The sequence below is a fragment of the Oncorhynchus gorbuscha genome, linkage group LG01 (assembly GCF_021184085.1).
Source record: "Oncorhynchus gorbuscha isolate QuinsamMale2020 ecotype Even-year linkage group LG01, OgorEven_v1.0, whole genome shotgun sequence".
NCBI classification, from domain to species: domain Eukaryota; kingdom Metazoa; phylum Chordata; class Actinopteri; order Salmoniformes; family Salmonidae; genus Oncorhynchus; species Oncorhynchus gorbuscha.
In genome coordinates, this window is record NC_060173.1 from 70,691,096 (window position 1) to 70,711,450 (window position 20,355).

The 20,355-nt window shown below is 41.1% G+C and overlaps 1 protein-coding gene across 2 annotated transcripts in view; it reads right to left on the reverse strand.

Annotated features, from left to right (window-relative positions):
* tbc1d4 (TBC1 domain family, member 4) overlaps positions 1–20,355 on the reverse strand; it is a 147,384-nt gene that overhangs the window by 107,613 nt on the left and 19,416 nt on the right. For both annotated transcript variants that reach the window (XM_046359210.1, XM_046359202.1), the window contains exons 2-4: positions 3,750–3,878; positions 3,241–3,490; positions 2,533–2,780 (exon numbers count right to left, since the gene is read on the reverse strand). In XM_046359210.1, the coding sequence (XP_046215166.1) occupies positions 2,533–2,780; positions 3,241–3,490; positions 3,750–3,878 (627 nt within the window). The remainder of the gene's footprint in view (positions 1–2,532; positions 2,781–3,240; positions 3,491–3,749; positions 3,879–20,355) is intronic.

Sequence of the window (20,355 nt, forward strand, 5' to 3'; positions counted from 1 at the left end):
AACTAAATTTTATTGAAATGTCATGTTGGGGAATAATCAGAATTAGTTGGTAACATAGATAAGATGTTTTATATTCATTATATGCTTGCGAGTTATTTCTCTTCAGAATGTCTATTTTTGGATAATACTGTTGGCCGGTTGCAGTTATCTGTTCTCTGACATGGGGTCAGTTACTTGGGCCGCAGAGAGGGGTCAAGCTTGTCTTCATATGTAAACATATCTTTTGAATCAATTGTCTCTTGGCTCCACAATGTCTGTGTGCCAGTCACTGTGTCTCTGATCTTGTCAAGGAGGGAGTATTTGATATATGCCTGTTGATAGGTTTGTTTTATGGTCCTGAGAGCGAGAAAAGGACATAGTTTAGGAGACAAAGCTGAACGATAATTTATGGCCAATGCTGTCTGGCTATGTGTGTCTTTGCTATAAAGGATCTCAGTTGCAATGTGTAAGGACTCTCAGAGAATTAATTTATAAACACTGAATTGATCTGAGAGTCACAGGGTTGTGATGGAGCTCATGTAATTAAAGATGGATTTTATGATAACTCTGACTTGTGTGTGGTTTGCTCTCATGATTTGGTAGATACAGGAAATTTCCACGACAGTCATGCTCTGTAACTAGGTCTGTGAGCGTTAAAATTTAAAACCAAATTGGGATCCTTGACAATAAGAGAAATCCCTACACGAAAAACATTTCGTGTAGGGAGTTATCAAAAAACATTTTATTTCTGATGTATTGCCTAAATATACGATAGGCTACAAAAAGGCCTGGGGAAAGTTGTGTAATTTGAATGAACCAGAGAGGAAGAGGTCGAACTTGAGTCTACTTTGGTAAATTTGTGAGGCATGCAAGAAAAGACATTGCGAGATACAGATTACCAAGACATCTGCGCACCACTTTTTTCTTCCTGCCCCCCTCTCTCCCTCTCGCTGGCTCGCCTGGGTTGTCATCATTACGCCGATTCTATTGCGAAACATTTCAGAACGAAAGCAAACGGCACAAAACGGAGGGGCCTGCCTGAATTTGTCCAATAGAAACTTTTGTTTTAGTTTGGATGAATGACTGTCCCGTCACCAATGACACAAGTGTGTGTTCAGTCTTCGGTCTGTTGTGTGTAGAATATCTAGGCTATTCATTGATGATAGGCCCTGCTTTACTGAAGTTGCGAGACATTGAAAGCCAAGAAATTGCGAGATCCAGCTTTTGATTGCCGATAGATAAGCCTGCCTGGTGGCTGACCTGCCTTTACTGTCCATCCCTGGCTAGCTCGTTATGAAAGACGCGAGTGTTTGTGTTCTCAGAAGTATGGCAAATATGAAGTCTCCTCCTTTCCAGAAAATACAGAATCTTAGGAGTTGATTCCTAGCAGAGTTAAAATCTTGACCCTCAGAAATGGGAGTCGACACCCTGGAATCGACGTGCAAGGACTCGAGGAATCAATTATTTTAGAGGTGATTCTCCAACACTACGTCATCATCGTTAACAGTTGGAAAAATGGCAGAGAAAGGCAAGCAGGAATGTCATGTACTGTATGGCAGTACTTTGAGAAGGTAAACGAGAAGCAAATGCAAACTTTGCGAGGTGGAATTGAGGTACAGTATTGGTATTTAATGTGCAATATGAAAGGGATGCACCATGAGACCTGGCAGCAGCACAGCTATGAATTCACATGGAACTTTATGCATTTTCCTTATCGTTTTAATGGAAAAATAAATATGGCAGTTTAACCGTTAAGAAAAATATATATATTCGTCACAACCCTAACTGTAACACAGTTCCCTCCCTGATAACTTGTGGGCAAATGTTGCAGCACATGTTCCAGTTTGAGTTGTGTTGTTGAGAAAGCTGCCAGACCCAAGGAGACCTCTCACTCCCTCCCCCTCACTCCCTACATGCCATGTCCCATCTTCCTGTGAATGACTGAATGTAGCCAGCTGATACTAGAGGTGTATGGTGAGAGCATCAACACCTGAAGGACCTAGCTACCTAAAAGCACAGGCCAACTCAAAGAACACAACAACTTCTCCTGGCCATAGTACTAGGGCTATATACTATCACAACTGTTTGATATTCCTGTACTACAATACTGTATGTTACTACTATATATTACATGGTACTCCTCCTGAGTGCATATTATTTTACTGGTTTATCCTCAGTGGTTTGGGATGGAAAGGGTGAGAGTTACACTACATGGACAAAAGTATGTAGACACCTGCTCGTCGAACTGACTTTTTGCACTGCTAGTGCTGTTATTGTGAAGTGGAAATGTCTAGGAGCAACAACAGCTCAGCAAGTATCCGCAGCAATGTTCCACCATCTAGTGGAAAGCCTTCCCAGAAGAGTGGAGGCTGTTATAGCAGCAAAGGGGGGAACAACTCCATATTAATGCCAATGATATTGGAATGAGCTGTTCGACGAGCAGGTGTCTACATACTTTTTGCCATGTAGTGTACCTACCCCATACATTTAAAATCATTCTAAGACCTAGTCAAGAGCCCTACTACTGTATCCAAATATAAACCCAGCCTGCACCTGGAAGAGCATGGTGCGGTTTTTGTCGGCGTCTGAGGGCTGGACGTTGTTGGGGGCACTGGCGTGGCGACGGCGTGCCGGGGCGGCTTTGAGCGCACCCTCTAGGGGCCTCCGCTGCAGACTGCCCGCCAGGCTGCTACAACGCGTCCGGAACTCCTGCTGCTCCTCGAAACCAGAGTCCTCCAGGATGCACTCGGGGAAGGACCCTCGCAGGCTGCCCAGGCTGGGGCTGTTGGACATGATCTTCCCTGGGAGGTATAAGAACGAGTCAATACCCTCTTGGCATTCAACCGCACTCCCCCAAACACACAAACACAGGCTCCCCAGACATGCCCTTCACTACGGAGAAGACTCAAGGACGAGTCATACACTACACTGTCCAATGGCACATTTCTATTCACAGGTCTCTTGTGAAAAATAATTCATTGGACTTCAAATCAACACCTGTCCATCACATGTTCCAATTAGCTGCAAAATCTGTGAGACAACATCCTCAACCCCAACTTCATACCATATGCGGAAAATGGGACATGGAATGATGTGTTTTACTACAACTTAGCCTAGAACATCAGTTTTCAATTACAAAAGGGGATTTTAAATACATTTGTATTTATTTTTATCAATCTAGCATGTTCTGTGTGGTACATTTCAGCTATAAGCTGCCCTCATCAGGAATTGTTTGGACACTTTACTGGGAGAAGTCCTTACCTCCAGAACCTCCTCTGTTAGTGACCTCATCCACCTCCAGCCCTTCGGGGTCCTCCAGCCCCTCGCTGTGGGTGGTTGAGGAGAGGGGGTCTCCGTCATCCCCCATGATGAACTCTATGGGGGCGCTTTCTGTGGATCCTCGCTGGTCATTCAGGAGGCGCAGGTGCTTGCGCTCCAATTCATGCTGGCGGAACTTGTTGATGCAGTCATCAATGAGGGTGGAGGGAGCCTTCTTGTGCCCGATAGTCACCTTTGATTGATTGATTAATGGATACAATTGATACAATGACTGGTTGATATCATCTAATTGATCTATTACACAAACAATGTCAATTACCCATACAAATACAGTCATAACTGTTTTAGGGAGCTTAGCTCTCACATATGACAATTCAGTCATCCCAAACACATACCGACATAAAGATACTGTATATGGCTTTGATTCATGTCAAATTATTGATGATAAACACACAGTGAGGTTGAAAATGGATCTGATAGTGGTCCTGTACCTTGCCACAGTAGAGCACTTCAAACTTCTGGGAGTTATAGAAGGCCTCTTCAGTATCCCGCTTGGGCTTGGAGTCTTCCTTTAGGGCCGACTTAGACACCGCACGGATACTACTGATCACTTCTGGTACCTGGAGAGGAGGAGAGAGAAATATGAAGGATATGGAGGGAGAAATGAGAAGAGGGGAAGGGAAGGGGAGGAGGGGAGAAAGGGAAGAAAGTGTAAATGGTGAAATTACTGAGATATAGATGTATTTATTGCATTAGTTTGTGAGTGGGAAACATACACTATAATTCAAAATTGACATGTTGAAATATAATCATTTTAAAAAGCGCTAATTTCCCTAAATCAAATCAAATTTAATTTGTCACATGCACTGAAAACAACAGTGAAATGCTTACTTACATGCACTAAACCAGCAATCCAGTTCAAGAAATGAATGAAAATATTTACTAAAACTAAAGTTTAAAAAATTATAAAAAGTAACAATGAAATAACAATAACGAGGCTATATGCAGTGGGTACCGGTACCGAGTCAATGTGCGGGGGTACATGTTAGTCAAGGTAATTTGTACATGTAGGTAGGGGTAAAGTGACTATGCATAGATAATAAACAGCAAGTAGCAGCAATGTAAAAACAAAAGTGTGCGGGGGTCAATGTAAATAGTCCGGGTGGCCATTTGATTTATATTTATTATGGATCCACAGCATCTACTCTTCCTGGGGGTCTGTCAAAATTAAGGCACTTATACAATTTATTTACTGGGATTGATGTATTGGGCCATACGCACTACCCTCCATAGCGCCTTATAGTCGGATGCCAAGCAGTTGCCATACCAGGCGTTGATGCAACCAGTCAGGATGGTCACAAACTTTTTTTTTTTTGTAGAACTTTGAGGACCTGGGGACCAATGCCAAATCTATTCAGTCTCCTGATGGGTACAAGGTGTTGTCTGCCGTCTTCACGACTGTCTTGGTGTGTTCGGACCATGATAGTTTGTTGGTGATGTGGCCACCAAGGAACTTGAAACTCTTGACCCGCTCCACTACAGCAATGTCGATTAAATGGGGGCCTGTTCAGCCCTCCTTTTCCTGTAGTCCACGATCTTGCAAACGTTGTTGTTCTGGCACCACACGGCCACGTCTCTGACCTCCTCCCTATAGGCTGTCATCATTGTCGGTGATCAGGCCGACCACTGTTGTTTCATCAGTATACTTAGTAATGGTGTTGGGAGTAGTGCTTGGCCACACAGTCGTGGTTGAACTGGGAGTACAGAGGTACTACCTCCGTGTTGAGGATCAGCGTGGCATATGTGTTGTTGCCTACCCTTACTGCCTTGGGGCAGCCCATCAGGAAGTCCAGGATCCAGTTGCAGAGGGAGGCATTTAGTCCCATGGTCCTTAACATAGTGATGAGCTTTGTGCACACTATGGTGTGAACACTGAGGTGTGGTCAAGGAGCAGTTCTCTCACACAGGTGTTGCTTTTGTCCAGCTGGGAAGGGGCAGCGTGGAGTGTGATTGAGATTGCGTCCTCTGTGGATCTGTTGGGGCGGTATGTAAATTGGAGTGGGTCTAGGGTTTCCGGGATGATGGGGTTGTTGTGAGCCATGACTAGCCTTTCAAAGCACTTCATGGCTACCGACGTAAGTGCTACGGGTCTGTAGTCATTTAGGCAGGTTGCCTTCGTGTTCTTGGGAACAGGGACTATGGTGGTCTGCTTGAAACAGTAAGTATTAAAGACTCAGTCAGGGAGAGGTTGGCAATGTCAGTGAAGATACTTGCCAGTTGGTCTGTGCATGCTCTGAGTACACAACCTAGTATTCCGTCTGGCCCTGCGGCCCTGTGAATGTTGACCTGCTTAAAAGGTCTTGCTCACATCGGCTACGGAGAGCGTGATCACACAGTCATCCGGAACAACTAGTGCTCTCATGCATGCTTCAGTGTTGCTGGCCTTGAAGGTCACTGGGCAGCTCGCGGCTGGGTTTCCCCTTGTAGTCCGTAATAGTTTTCAAGCCATGCCACATCCAACCAGCGTCAGAGCCGGTGTTGTAGGATTCAATATTTTTTTTCCAGCTTGATGGTTCTTCTGCGGGCATAGTGGGATTTCTTATAAAGAGTCCGGATTATAATTAACAGTTTGTGTTACTACCTTACACAAGCTTGCATTTTCATCTCATACAATTGACTGAAATTACACAATTTTTACCTCAGATTGGCAATGTTAATATAAAAATCTATAGTCATCTAGATGACACTAGATCGATTACTTTAAAACAGATTAATATCTTTGGTTTGGTACCACTGAAGGGCTAGGGTTACAAAATTAAACGTATAGAAAATGAAATACCGAAATCTAATTTGCATAAGTATTTACACTACATGTTAGAATCCCGTTTGGCAGCGATTACAGCTGTGAGTGTTTCTGGGTAAGTCTGTAAGGGCTTTCTACATCTGGATTGTGTTAGAATCCCGTTCAGCAGGGATTACAGCTGTGAGTCTTTCTCGGTAAGTCTCTAAGAGCTTTGCACCCCTGGACTGTACAATATTTATTTCAATTATTCAAGTTGTTTGTTGATCATTGCTAAACAGACTTTTTCAAATCTTGCCATATATTTTGAAGCCGATTTAAATCAAACTGTAACTAGACCACTCAGGAACATCCAATGTGGTCTTGAAGAGTTGTACGCAGTGATGTGCTGCCCCAAACATAAGTCTTTGTATTCAGGACATAAAGTACATTTCTTTGCCAAATGTTTTGCAATTTTACTTTATTGCCTTATTATAAAAAGGACATTTTTTTGAATATTTGTATTCTGTACAGGCTTCCTACGTTTCCTCCGACACATTGGTGCGGCTGGCTTCCGGGTTGGATGGCACTGTGTTAAGAAGCAGTGCGGCTTGGTTGGGTTGTGTATCGGAGGACGCATGACTTTCAACCTTAATCTCTCCCGAGCCCGTAAGGGAGTTGTAGCGATGAGACAAGATAGTAGCTACTAAAACAATTGGATACCACGAAATTGAGGAGAATTTTTTTTATTTAAAACATTTAAATAAAAACACACAAAAAAATTTTTTTAAAGAACACATTCTTATTTTCTGCCTCATTCAGGGGCAGAACGACAGATTTTCACCTTGTCAGCTCGGGGGATTCAATCTTTCAACCTTACAGTTAACTAGTCCAATGCTCTAACCACCTGCCTCTCATTGCACTCCACGAGGAGAATTGCATGTTAATGCAGTAAGCCAAGGTAAGTTGCTAACTAGCATTAAACTTACCTTATAAAAAAACAATCATAATCACTAGGTTGATGATATTACTAGTTTATCTAGCGTGTCCTGCGTTGCATATAATTGATGCGGTGTGTATCGTTGCTCCAATATGTACCTAACCATGACCATCAATGCCTTTCTTAAAATCAATACACAGAAGTATATATTTTAAAACCTGCATATTTTGCTAAAATAAATCCAGGTTAGCAGGCAATATTAACTAGGTGAAATTGTGTCACTTCTCTTGCGTTCATTGCACGCAGAGTCAGTGTATGTTCAGTGTATGTTCTCAGAGTGACCATCGGGTTCTTGATCACCTCCCTGACCAAGGCCCTTTTCCCCCCGATTGCTCAGTTTGGCCGGGCGGCCAGCACTAAGAAGAGGTGGTTCCAAACTTCTTCCATTTAAGAATGATGGAGGTCACTGTGTTCTTGGGGATTTTCAATGCTGCAGAAATGTTTTGGTAACCTCCCCCAGATCTGTGCCTCGACACAATCCTGTCTCGGAGCTGTATGGACAGTTCCTTCGACCTCATGGCTTGGTTTTTGCTCTGACATGCACTGTCAACTGTGGGACCTTATATAGACAGGTGTGTGCCTTTCCAAATCATGTCCAATCAATGGAATTTACCACAGGTGCACTCCAATCAAGTTGTAGAAACAAAGATGATCAATGGAAACAGGATGCACCTAAACGCAATTTCGAGTCTCATAGCAAAGGGTCTGAATACTTATGTAATAAGGTATTCTTTTTTTTTTTATATATACATTTGCATAAATTCTACAAACCAGTTTTTACTTTGTCTTAGGGTATTGTGTGTAGATTGATGAGGAAAAATGTGTATTTAATCAATTTTAGAGTAAGGCTGTAACATAACAAAATGTGGAAAAGTAAAGGGATCTGAAATCTTTCCGAATGCACTGTATGTTTTCAAAACGCATACTGCCTCCAGCTCACATTGTGAATTAATGGGTGACACGCAGATAGATAGCCTGTTGCCGGCGCTTGAATGGTAGGCGAGTTTCAATTACCAGTTGATACATTTTTTTTTTAAAGAGACACACAGGCCAATTGAATTCCACTTAATTATGCAAATTAAGCTATAGACCAATAAGCATGATGGTCAATTTTATTTACATCGACTGGTATTTCCGTCAATGACTACAAAGCATTATTTTGCAATGGGATTTATTTTCTCCCGGCCGCCTGGCTTTGGACCGATGCATCAGCTGTTGCCCGTATCTCTGCCCTCAGATAAAAAGTTTCTCTTTCTGCTGGTCTGCCTCCAATAACTCAATCTCAGTCTTCAAAGTTTGAATCTGATCCATGTGCACCTTCATCAGATTAGCAGAATGGTACCGCCCTGAGCCCCCATCGATTAGTGGCCTCTATTAGAACCAATAGATAAATTAACTAACTTACTAACTAACTAACTTTAGAACTGCAAGTGACACTCACAAATGCTGCATACAGAAACACATTAAGAATATAGCAAAACTCACACTCCCTATGTGTCCGACTGATGCCCACCGCCATGCCATTGCTATAGAACAAAAACAGAATTTTTGTAAACAGAGCCTTTCTGGTAGTCCCGGGTTGCAAGTGTTGGAAAGCTGGACTCGAGGACGCATAGCAATGCTATCAGTAATTGCAATCTTGGATAGATAGCTACAATTTTCACACTGCATTTAAACTTATCCAATCTTCACACACCGCCACTGTGCAGCATGCATGCAGACGTACTGTAGCTAGCTAGCTAACGTTAGCTAGCCCATCTGTAGACCCAACAGAAACCATCGGCAAAGTTACTATTGAAGACATTTCATTTATTTGCTGAGACTTGGCCTATTTAGAAGGCTATTTTTGTCAGCATAAAACTGAGTGACACACTCACTCGTGTCTTTCGTTCAAAATAAGTTATACTATAATGCAAGGTTAAAGAAACATTCTTCCTGATCACCTTTTGCATATGCAGTCTCTCTCTCGTTAGGGCAAATTAGGTCTGTGATATTGAGTACAAAATGTTAAACTTTAGAGAAGTTAAGCCTCAAATACATTGCAAGTTCTCCCATTTTGGCCATTAGGCTACCATTTACAATAGGACTCAACTCTATCGGTAGCCAAAACTGTGGCACAAAGAGTATTTTTCACACCTAGCCGAGCTATTAAGACGATTCTTTTGTAAATTAATGGACGTGTGAATGCGTCTGTCTAAGTCGCTCTCCTCTCGAACTAGAGTTCTGTGTCTGCAAAAATATCAGCTGGTAGGTGGTCCCGAGGTTGAGAGAGAACTTGGGTACTTAAGATGTGGACTAACGAAATTTTAAAAAATGGGTGCAGGGAGGGAAAAGTATGTGAACCCTTGGATTTAATAACTGTTTGACCCTACTTTGGCAGCAATAACATCAACCAAATGTTTCTGTAGATGCGTATCAGACCTGCACAACAGTTAGAAGGAATTTTGGACTATTCCTCTTTACAGAACTGTTTCAGTTCTGCAATATTCTTGGGATGTCTGGTGTGAACTGCTCAAGGTGAAGACTTACAGAAAACGTTTGACCTCTGTCATTGCCAAAAAATGGTATATAACAACGTATTGAGATAAACTTTTGTTATTGACCAAATACTTATTTTCCACCAGAATTTGCAAATAAATTCATTACAAATCCTACAATGTGATTTTCTGGATTGTTTTTCCTCATTTTGTCTGTCATAGTTGAAGTGTACCTATGATGAAAATTACAGGCCTCTCATCTTTTTAAGTGGGAGAACTTGCACAATTGGTGGCTGACTAAATACTTTTTTTTGCCCCACTATATATATGGACGAGCGATGTCAGAGCAGAACGGACTAAGATACAGTAGAATAGTATAGAAAACAATATAATATATATATATACACACACTGCTCAAGTGTATTTTTATATTCTGTTTGTACAGCCTCATGCTTTATCAAGGAAAGGGGCCTTTTTTACATTTCCAAACCTTCTCTGGAAGACTTACACATACTTGCAAACAGGCCCCATCATTCATTTTCTTGTCATGTTGTTCCAAGAGTTTGAAGACCTCAGAAAAAGTATGGTTAAAAACACTAAGCAATTGAAAGGATCCTGTACTGTGGCCAAATGTAGGCCTAGTGCTTCTCAAGTGAACCATACTACCGAAAAAGCATGAAGTTGAACAAACAGAATATAAAAATCTGAACAATAACAAGATGTATCACTCTGGGACAAACCAGAATTAGGCCGTGAGCCAGGAAACAGCTTTCACATAGACGCAACCTGAACAGGACAACTATACAAGGCTATATACACAAGGCTCGAGACCTGGAAAAATACAGACTTTGGAACAAATGAGAGACTGAAGTCAACGGTCTTCTTCCTCTATTGTGTCACACAAAGCTGGAGGCAAAATAAGCAGAGGCATCATGCCAAAAAACATTGGAAAATGCAGTGTAAGGGCTCAGGGAAATCAAACAAAACATTTTTTTAGCCCATGCTTGATAAACAACAGGTGTAGACGAACAGTGGCATGCTTACTCGGGCCCTTCCAAACAATGCAGAGAAAAAGAAGATCATATAAAAAGTAATAACGCGTAATAATAAATACACAATGAGTAACAATAACTTGGTTATATACACTGGGTACCTGTACTGAGTCGATGTGCAGGGGTACGAGGTAATGGAGGTAGATACTGTACGTACATATAACTAAGAATAAAGTTACTAGGCAACAGGAAAGATAATAAACAAACAGTAGCAGCAGCATATGTGATGAGTCAAAAAAAAATGAAAAAAAGGGCCATACAGATAATCAAGTAGCTACCCGGACTAACTATGTAGCACTCTTATGGCTTTGGGGTCAAAACTGTTCGGGGTCCTGTTGGTTCCAGACTTGGTGCATCGGTACCTCTTGCAGTGCAGTAGCAGAGAGAACAGTCTGACTTGGGTGGCTGGAGTCTGACAACTTTAGTGCCCATTTCTGACACCACCTGGTCGAGAGGTCCTGGATAGCAGGGAGCTCGGCCCAGTGCGCACTGCCCTCTGTTGGTCAGATGCCAAGCAGTTGCCATATCAAGCGGTGATGCAGCCAGTCCAGATATGGATTGAGTGGGAAGAGAGAGTGGGAAGGGTGTGTGGGGGGAACAGAGGGAGAGAGCGACTAAACCAAACTACACCATGCAGAGGCATACAAGTCAACGCTGTCTGTCCTTTTGGAAATTCCAGGAAAATGTGAATGCATTCCATCGGGCAGCCTGCGTAGAAGAAATGGAGTGTTGTGAACAAAATAACTCTCAATCAATAACAGCATTCCGCCTTAAATCTGCCAGATACAACAGCACAGGAGTAATGGCGACTGAATGGCCAGCTCTTAAAAAAAGCTTCTGCTTTTCCGAAAAACAACCCAAGGTTAAACAAATTGGCCTACTTGTTTAAGGTGGCAATGAATGAACGCTAAACCAAACAAAACCTCCCTGTATCTGCAGTACTGCACACACCCTATCGCTTTAACTCCGATAAGAGGGGCAGTTGGTCTGTTGGACATACCGATGGTATGATTATCAATTCCACTTTGCGGGGGTGCGTACTACGCCACTGCTTATAAGTTAAAAGGATACTTTGGGATTTTGTCCTGATGTTAGGCCGCGATGTGGCTATGCCATATGGCTGTGGGCTACACTAGTTAATTTAGTAGACAATACTTGCTTAGAATACCGTGGCATTATTTTATAGTATGAAGAATACAATTTAATAAAGTTGAATAACAAAAGATATTTGAGGGAGTGTGCACATGCGGTTATTCTGTGTTGAGCGGTTAACAAAGAAATAGTGTTATTATTAAGAAATAGAGTTATTCATGTAACTTTAGTTCTACAAACAATGAGCTACAGTGGGGCAAAAAAAGTATTTAGTCAGCCACCAATTGTGCAAGTTCTCCCACTTAAAAAGATGAGGCCTGTAATTTCCATCATTGGTACACTTCAACTATGACGAACAAAATGAGAAGAAAAGAAATCCAGAAAATCACATTGTAGGATTTTTTATGAATTTATTTGCAAATTATGGTGGAAAATAAGTATTTGGTCAATAACAAAAGTTTCTCAATACTTTGTTATATACCCTTTGTTGGCAATGACAGAGGTCAAATGTTTTCTGTAAGTCTTCACAAGGTTTTCACACACTGTTGCTGGTATTTTGGCCCATTCCTCCATGCAGATCTCCTCTAGAGCAGTGATGTTTTGGGGCTGTTGCTGGGCAAAACGGACGTTCAAATCTCTCCAAAGATTTTCTATGGGGTTGAGATCTGGAGACTGGCTAGGCCACTCCAGGACCTTGAAATGCTTCTTATGAAGCCACTCCTTCGTTGCCCGGGCGGTGTGTCTGGGATCGTCATGCTGAAAGACCCAGCCACGTTTCATCTTCAATGCCCTTGCTGATGGAAGGAGGTTTTCACTCAAAATCTCACGATACATGGCCCCATTCATTTTTTCCTTTACACGGATCAGTCGTCCTGGTCCCTTTGCAGAAAAACAGCCCCAAAGCATGATGTTTCCACCCCCATGCTTCACAGTAGGTATGGTATTCTTTGGATGCATTCTTTGTCCTCCAAACACAACGAGTTGAGCCTTTACCAAAAAGTTATATTTTGGTTTTATCTGACCATATATGACATTCTCCCAATCTTCTTCTGGATCATCCAAATGCTCTCTAGCAAACTTCAGACGGGCCTGGACATGTACTGGCTTAAGCAGTGGGACACGTCTGGCACTGCAGGATTTGAGTCCCTGGCGGCGTAGTGTGTTACTGATGGTAGGCTTTGTTACTTTGGTCCCAGCTCTCTGCAGGTCATTCACTAGGTCCCCCCATGTGGTTATGGGATTTTTGCTCACCGTTCTTGTGATCATTTTGACCCCACGGGGTGAGATCTTGCGTGGAACCCCAGATCAAGGGAGATTATCAGTGGTCTTGGCCATAGTAGAGTTTGGAGTGGGACTGTTTGAGGTTGTGGACAGGTGTCTTTTATACTGATAACAAGTTCAAACAGGTGCCATTAATACAGGTAACGAGTGCAGGACAGAGGAGCATCTTGAAGAAGTTACAGGTCTGTGAGAGCCAGAAATTTAGCTTGTTTGTAAGTGACCAAATACTTATTTTCCACCAGAATTTGCAAATACATTCATGAAAAATCCTACAATGTCATTTTCTGGATTTCTTTTCTAATTTTGTCTGTCATAGTTGAAGTGTACATGATGAAAATTACAGGCGTCTCATCTTTTTAAGTGGGAGAACTTGCACAATTGGTGGCTGAATAAATACTTTTTTGCCCCACTGTATATGTTTTGATTTTTAATACATTGTAAGGCTGCATGACAACTATAATGATGATTTGAAAATAGTCACATGAAAGGCATGAGCTCTGCTTTGTTTTTGCTCAGGCTGTAAACACTTATTAGTCTCTCATTCACAATTTCCCAGTGGCATCACCGTAAATGCCTACTAATTTTTTTTAACATGCCCTTTAAGACCAGTGCCCTTGATCTAAATATAATAATTATAGTTCACTTCTTCCCGAGTGCTGCGTGCTCCGAAGCACCTCACTCACATCCTCTCTCATCACGTGATCGGGTGTTTCTCACAGGCTACATGCAACTGAGCATGTTGTTTTCCAATTTCAAGGTGCATATTGAAGACATAGTCCACATTTACTTCGTCAGCCAACAAGACGAATAGGCCTAAAAAAAAACAGCAAAAGCACTAGCGTATATCAATCTATAGTACAAAAGTTGACCTATTCTATGCCAGAAAAAAATATTCCAAACATAGTCTGGGACAGTTGTGGGATGCAATTGATCCCAAATTAATACAACCACTAGCATCAAAAACACTTAAAATGCAATGTTCATAAACTATTAGGATATTTCTTCACAGTATAAAGCACAGCAATGCGCCAACGGCATTAGGCTATAAGCGTGAATGTTCCATTAGCGGGGAAATGTAATGCTTTAATTATAAAAGGTGCGTTTTTTACATGTGAACTCACATGAAGTGTTTGATTAGATTTGAGGGATAATAGTGCTGAGTACCAGGTAGTTAGCAAGTTTGGTAGGCTACTAATGACCAACAGCAGCATCAATGCTTGGAGAAGCCGAATTACCGTGACGAAGCAGTATCAGTAACAGAGAATTGGGGTAGGTACATGTCTGACATCAATGTCTGCGCAATTACTATGATAATTCAATAATGTAATTTATATGGAAATGTATTTAACATAAAAATACTGTTGACAAGTAGGCAATGGAATTGTTTTGCCTTCTGTGGGTTTTGACTAGAGGTCGACCGATTATGATTTTTCAACGCCGATAACGATACCGATTATTGGAGGGCCAAAAAAGCAGATAGCGATTAATCGGACGATGTAAAAACGTATTTGTAATAATGACAATTACAACAATACTGAATGAACACTTATTTTAACTTAATATAATACATCAATAAAATCAATTTAGCATCAAATAAAGTGAAAAATGTTCAATTTGGTTTAAATAATGCAAAAACAAAGTGTTAGAGAAGAAAGTAAAAGGGCAATATGCGCCATGTAAGAAAGCTAACGTTTAAGTTCCTTGCTCAGAACATGAGAACACATAAACTGGTGGTTCCTTTTAACATGAGTTATTATAGGACTATTTCTCTCTATACCATTTGTATTTCATATACCTTTGACTATTGGATGTTCTTATAGGCACTTTAGTATTGCCAGTGTAACAGAATAGCTTCCGTCCCTCTCCTCGCTGGGCTCGAACCAGCAACACAACGACAAATCAAATCAAATGTATTTATATAGCCCTTCGTACATCAGCTGATATCTCAAAGTGCTGTACAGAAACCCAGCCTAAAACCCCAAACAGCAAACAATGCAGGTGTAAAAGCACGGTGGCTAGGAAAAACTCCCTAGAAAGGCCAAAAAACAGCCACCACATCGAAGCAGCATTACCCATGCAGAGCAAGGGAAACAACCACCCTAAGGCTCAGAGCGAGTGAAGTTTGAAACGCTATTAGCGCGCTAACTAGCCAGCCATTTCACTCCAGTCACACCAGCCTCATCTCGGGAGTTGATAGGTTTGAAGTCATAAACAGCGCAATGCTTGACGCACAACGAAGAGCTGCTGGCAAAACGCACAAAATTAATGAATGTTTACGTGTCTGCTTCTGCCTACCACCGCTCAGTCAGATACTTAGATACTTGATTCTCAGTCAGATTATATGCAACACAGGACACGCTAGATAATATCTAGTAATATCATCAACCATGTGTAGTTAACTAGTGATTATAATCGATTGTTTTTTATAAGGTAAGTTTAATGCTAGCTAGCAACTTAACTTGGCTTACTGCATTTGCGTAACAGGCAGTCTCCTTGTGGAGTGCAACGAGAGAGAGGCAGGTCGTTATTGCGGTGGACTAGTTAACTGTAAGGTTGCAAGATTGGATCCCCGATCTGACAAGGTGAAAATCTGTCTTTCTGCCCCTGAACGAGGCAGTTAATCCACTGTTCCTAGGCCGTCATTGAAAATAAGAATGTGTTCTTAACTGACTTGCCTAGTTAAATAAAGATGTGAAAATAAAAAAATACATGTTTTTTTAAAATAATAAAATTTATTTATTTATTAAAATTGGCAAATCGGCACCCAAAAATACAGATTTCCGATTGTTTTGAAAACTTGAAATCGGCCCTAATTAATCGGCCATTCCGATCAATCGGTCGACCTCTAGCTTTGACACTTATGTAGGCGTCATAACCAGCCATAAAATAAGGCCTGTCACAACAGGTCTAAATAACTTGTCATAATATCATCATGATATGTATATGTCAGCTGTTATGAACACATAATGTGTTATGACACTAGGTGTCAAGTAAAGTGTTAACAAAAATAAAATGTGAAGCGTACATTCAATTGCCCCTCCATGTTGCATACAAGAAGCTTCCATTCCCCCTGGGGAGTAAGTCGCTCTGGATAAGAGCGTCTGCTAAATGACTTAAATGTAAATGTAAATGTAAATGAGTAATGGCTGATTTACGATGAAATCATTAACCCTCTTTCGGTCAAACATCTTACTTTATTTGGCAATTAAAAAGGCACTTAGTCATTTTCTTTTTAACCTCTTGAGATGGGAAAACATGTTTTTTATTAAGTTGAACAGAAGCCACATTCCTTTGCAGACAAGTAAAATGCCCGTTCATATCTACAGAGAAGATTTTGTATTGGCATTTAAACATCTATAGTGTAGCTTAACAACTAACAGACGGACAAACATAGCCGAGGCACTTTCAAGGGGCCACGTTACATTATGTCTGAGAAGTAGAATCAATAAAGGCTACATGTAGTCTAGTGTAATTTCATAATAGGAGACAAAAATGAGTAGGCTACACCGTGCTCGCAAAATTAGCCCAAAGATACTGGACCTCTGTATCCCAGCGACATCGATGCCATGAATATAAAATCTGATGAACAGGCTAGGTTATTCTACATGCAACAGACCAGAGACTGAACACACCCTTACAGTATGTTACCATCCACTCAAGACTAAAAATCGTCCCACAGCTTAATCTATGATCACTGGTCTAGGAAATCCCAGACCTAGGGCAACAGCACTAGGTCTGGGAATCATGTTGGATTGTGTCTTGGCCAATTTGGTCAGGGTGTTCTTCAGACAGACAACTCTTCCAACAAATCACAAGTTTGGGTAGGCAGGGTTTAAAAATTGGAAACAGGCAGACAATGCCCACACAGATGGCTCTGCAAATGTTTTGCCACAGGCAGTAAGTGGTTGTAAGCTTGTAATGCCGCATGCAAACTACTCACTTGCAAAACACACACAGATAAAATATCCTCCACGAGCTCTATTTAGCTAGCTACCAGGAATGTTTACAAATAACATGAACAGATGGGCTCTGGACGGATTTCCGGCACACGTCCTAGCTCTGCCCTTTGCTCTCTGCCACGTTGGTCTAAGTACAGACATGTACGCTGGAACATTGGTACATTGTGGGAGGCAAACCCGTCTGTCTAGAGATAATACGGAATATTCTCTATGTTGCCTGGTGTCTAGTTTCACAACCCTTCCTCTAATAAAGATGTTCAAAGACCTTCAAATCAAAGAGCTTCAAAATTATCCAGTCAAAGATGCAGAGATTGCTTTTTTGACGAACTTAGCTGACAGCCCAAAATAGCTCTGTGGGAGGGGGGGTGGAATCACTGCTAGCCTATATGGCCTTGGTAAGCCATGATTTGTCTAGCACCTCTAGGCCAATAAAAGAAAACATGATGATACAGGACGTCTGTTTAACAGACCGTTTGTTATTCATAGGTAAAGTAACACTGTGGCACCATTTCATTTCATTAATTATTTGCAGTGAACCCAATCCCCAGGCAGTGAAGTGGAGACACTTGTTCCCTAGGTTTAGTCTAGTCTGCAGCAGTAGGCTGTAGCTCCAAGGGAAGAGAGAAGGGATTGGATACAACCTTTAATCCTTTATTAAGAGACTATTGATTCACCGGTGCGTAAATCTAAGTAACATAATAAAAAATCCCTATCAAAATCCATCAATTTAAGCTTGAGACGTGTTTTTTTTTGTTTTTTTCAAGGGCTGCGTGTCAATCCACCACATCTGCCTATATCGGCCTCCTGCATCTGCGGTGGAAGGTGGTGTTTGTCAGACCATGAGACGTTACAAAAATCTTTCTAACGAAAACGTCTGTCGCGTCTGAAAGATGAGCCTACGGAAAGATGACTCACTGGACTCGTCTGAAGGTAACCTATACAAATTAATGGAAGTACGGAGGTAGTTTTGTGGAAACAAAAATAATGGATTAAATATGTGTCCAAAGGGGGGGGTCTAGAGAACACCACATGGAGTAGACGCTTCTCCGACTATGAGAAACACGGCCAAGGGGAGAATAATTAATCCAAAAACAACCAGGTAAGAAAGACGGCAAAGTGCCTGAACCCCCGGAGCCTTCAACAACTCAGATTAGCAGATATTAAGAAATTGGAAGAGGACATGAACGCTCGATTTAATCTGGAATTATCCCTACAATCAGTGCAAACCCAACTCGCATTATTGATCTGGAAGGAAAAGTTAGGTTACCACGAGACACACATCACCACCCTCGAGGGGCAGTACTGTAGCACTACTGCTACAGATTTAATGTATTATATGTATTTGTATGTATTATGTATTTGAGGACCAAATAATAATACTTCCTAAATGTAATCTGTTACAGTTACCTGTCCAAAATTGTAATCTGTAACATAACTTTTGGATTACCCAAACTCAATAACAATCTGATTACAATACATTATTTTTAGATTACTTTCCCCTTAAGAGGCATTAGAAGACAACAAAAATGTATGTTACCAATTGAACAACATCAATTGCAGGATAAATCAATGTTTAAGTTTACATAGCTGGCAATATATGGATGTTCAAATGTTTACTTTATGGGTTGGTTATGTAGGCTTCTTCTCACCCATCGCTTTCTACTACATACAGTTGAAGTCGGAAGATCACATGCACCTGAGCCAAATACATTTAAAAACTCACAATTCCTGACATTTAATCAGAGTAAAAATGCCCCGTCTTAGGTTAGTTAGGATCACCACTTATTTTAAGAATGTGAAATGTCAGAATAAATGCAGAGAGAAATATTTATTTCAGCTTTTATTTCTTATATCACATTCCCAGTGGGTCAGAAGTTTACATATATTCAATTAGATTGTTAGAATTGCCTTTAAATTGTTTCATTTTGGTCAAACGTTTCAGGTAGCCTTCCACAAGCATCCCACAATAAATTGGGTGAATTTTGGCTCATTCCTCCTGACAGAGCTGGTGTAACTAAGTAAGGATTGTAGGCCTCCTTGCTCGCACACGCTTGTTCAGTTCTGCCAACAAATGTTCTATAGTATTGAGGTCAGGGCTTTGTGATGGCCACTCAAATACCTTGACTTTGTTGTCCTTAAGCCATTTTGCCACAACTTGGAAGTATGCTTGGGGTCATTGTCCATTTGGAAGACCCATTTACGATCAAGCTTTAACTTCCTGACTGATGTCTTGAGATGTTGCTTCAATATATGCCCATAATTTCCCACCTCATGATGCCATCTATTTTACACCAGTCCCTCCTGCAGCAAAGCACCCCCACAACCGTGCTTCACGGTTGGGATGGTGTTCTTCAGCTTGCAAGCCTCCCCATTGCTGAGCAGCCAATCAGGTTGTGTCGATATAGGACTCGTTTTACTGTGGATATAGATACTTTTGTACCAGTTTCCTCCAGCATCTTCACAGGGTTATTGGCTGTTCTGGGATTGTTTTGCCCTTTTCACACCAAAGAACGTTCATCTCTAGGAGACAGAGTGCGTCTCCTTCCTGAGCGGTATGACAGCTGCGTGGTCCCATGGTGTTTATACTTGCGTACTATTGTTTGTACAGATGAACATGATACCTTCAGGCATTTGGAAATTGTTCCCAAGGATGAACCAGACTTGTGGAGGTCTACAATTGTTTTCCTGAGGTTTTGGCTGATTTATTTTGATTTTCCCATTATGTCAAGTAAAAGAGGCACCGAGTTTGTAAGTAGGCATTGAAATACATCCACAGGTACATGTCCAATTGACTAAAATGATGTCAATTAGCCTATCAGAAGCTTCTAAAGCCATGACATAATTTTATAGAATTTTATAGAATTTTCCAAGCTGTTTAAAAGGCACAGTCAATTTAGTGTATGTAAACTTCTGACCCACTGGAATTGTGATACAGAGAATTACAAGAAATATAATCTGTCTGCAAACAATTGTTGGGAAAATTACTTGTGTCATGCACGAAAGTAGATGTCCTAAAAGACTTGCCAAAACTATAGTTTGTTAACATGAAATGTGTGGAGTGGTTGAAAAACTAGTTTTAATGACTCCAACCTAAGTGTATGTAAACTTCTGACTTAAACTGTATATATGTATAACTTTATCAGTTTCTCTGGTTTTAGTATGTATAGGTATGCGTTTGAGTAAAATTTACATTTTTGTTTTATTCTATAAACTACTGACAACATTTCTCCCAGATGAAAATGTTCTAATTTAGAGCGCTGGTTCTCAATTCTGGTCCCGGGGAACCAAAGGGGTGCACATTTATGTTTTTGCCCTAGCACTACACAGCCGATTCAAATCAAAAACTCATCAAAAGGCATTGATGACTAGGGCAAAAACAGAAATGTGCACCCATTTGGGTCGCCGGGACCAGGATTGAGAACCAGTGATTTAGAGCATTCATTTGCAGAAAATGACA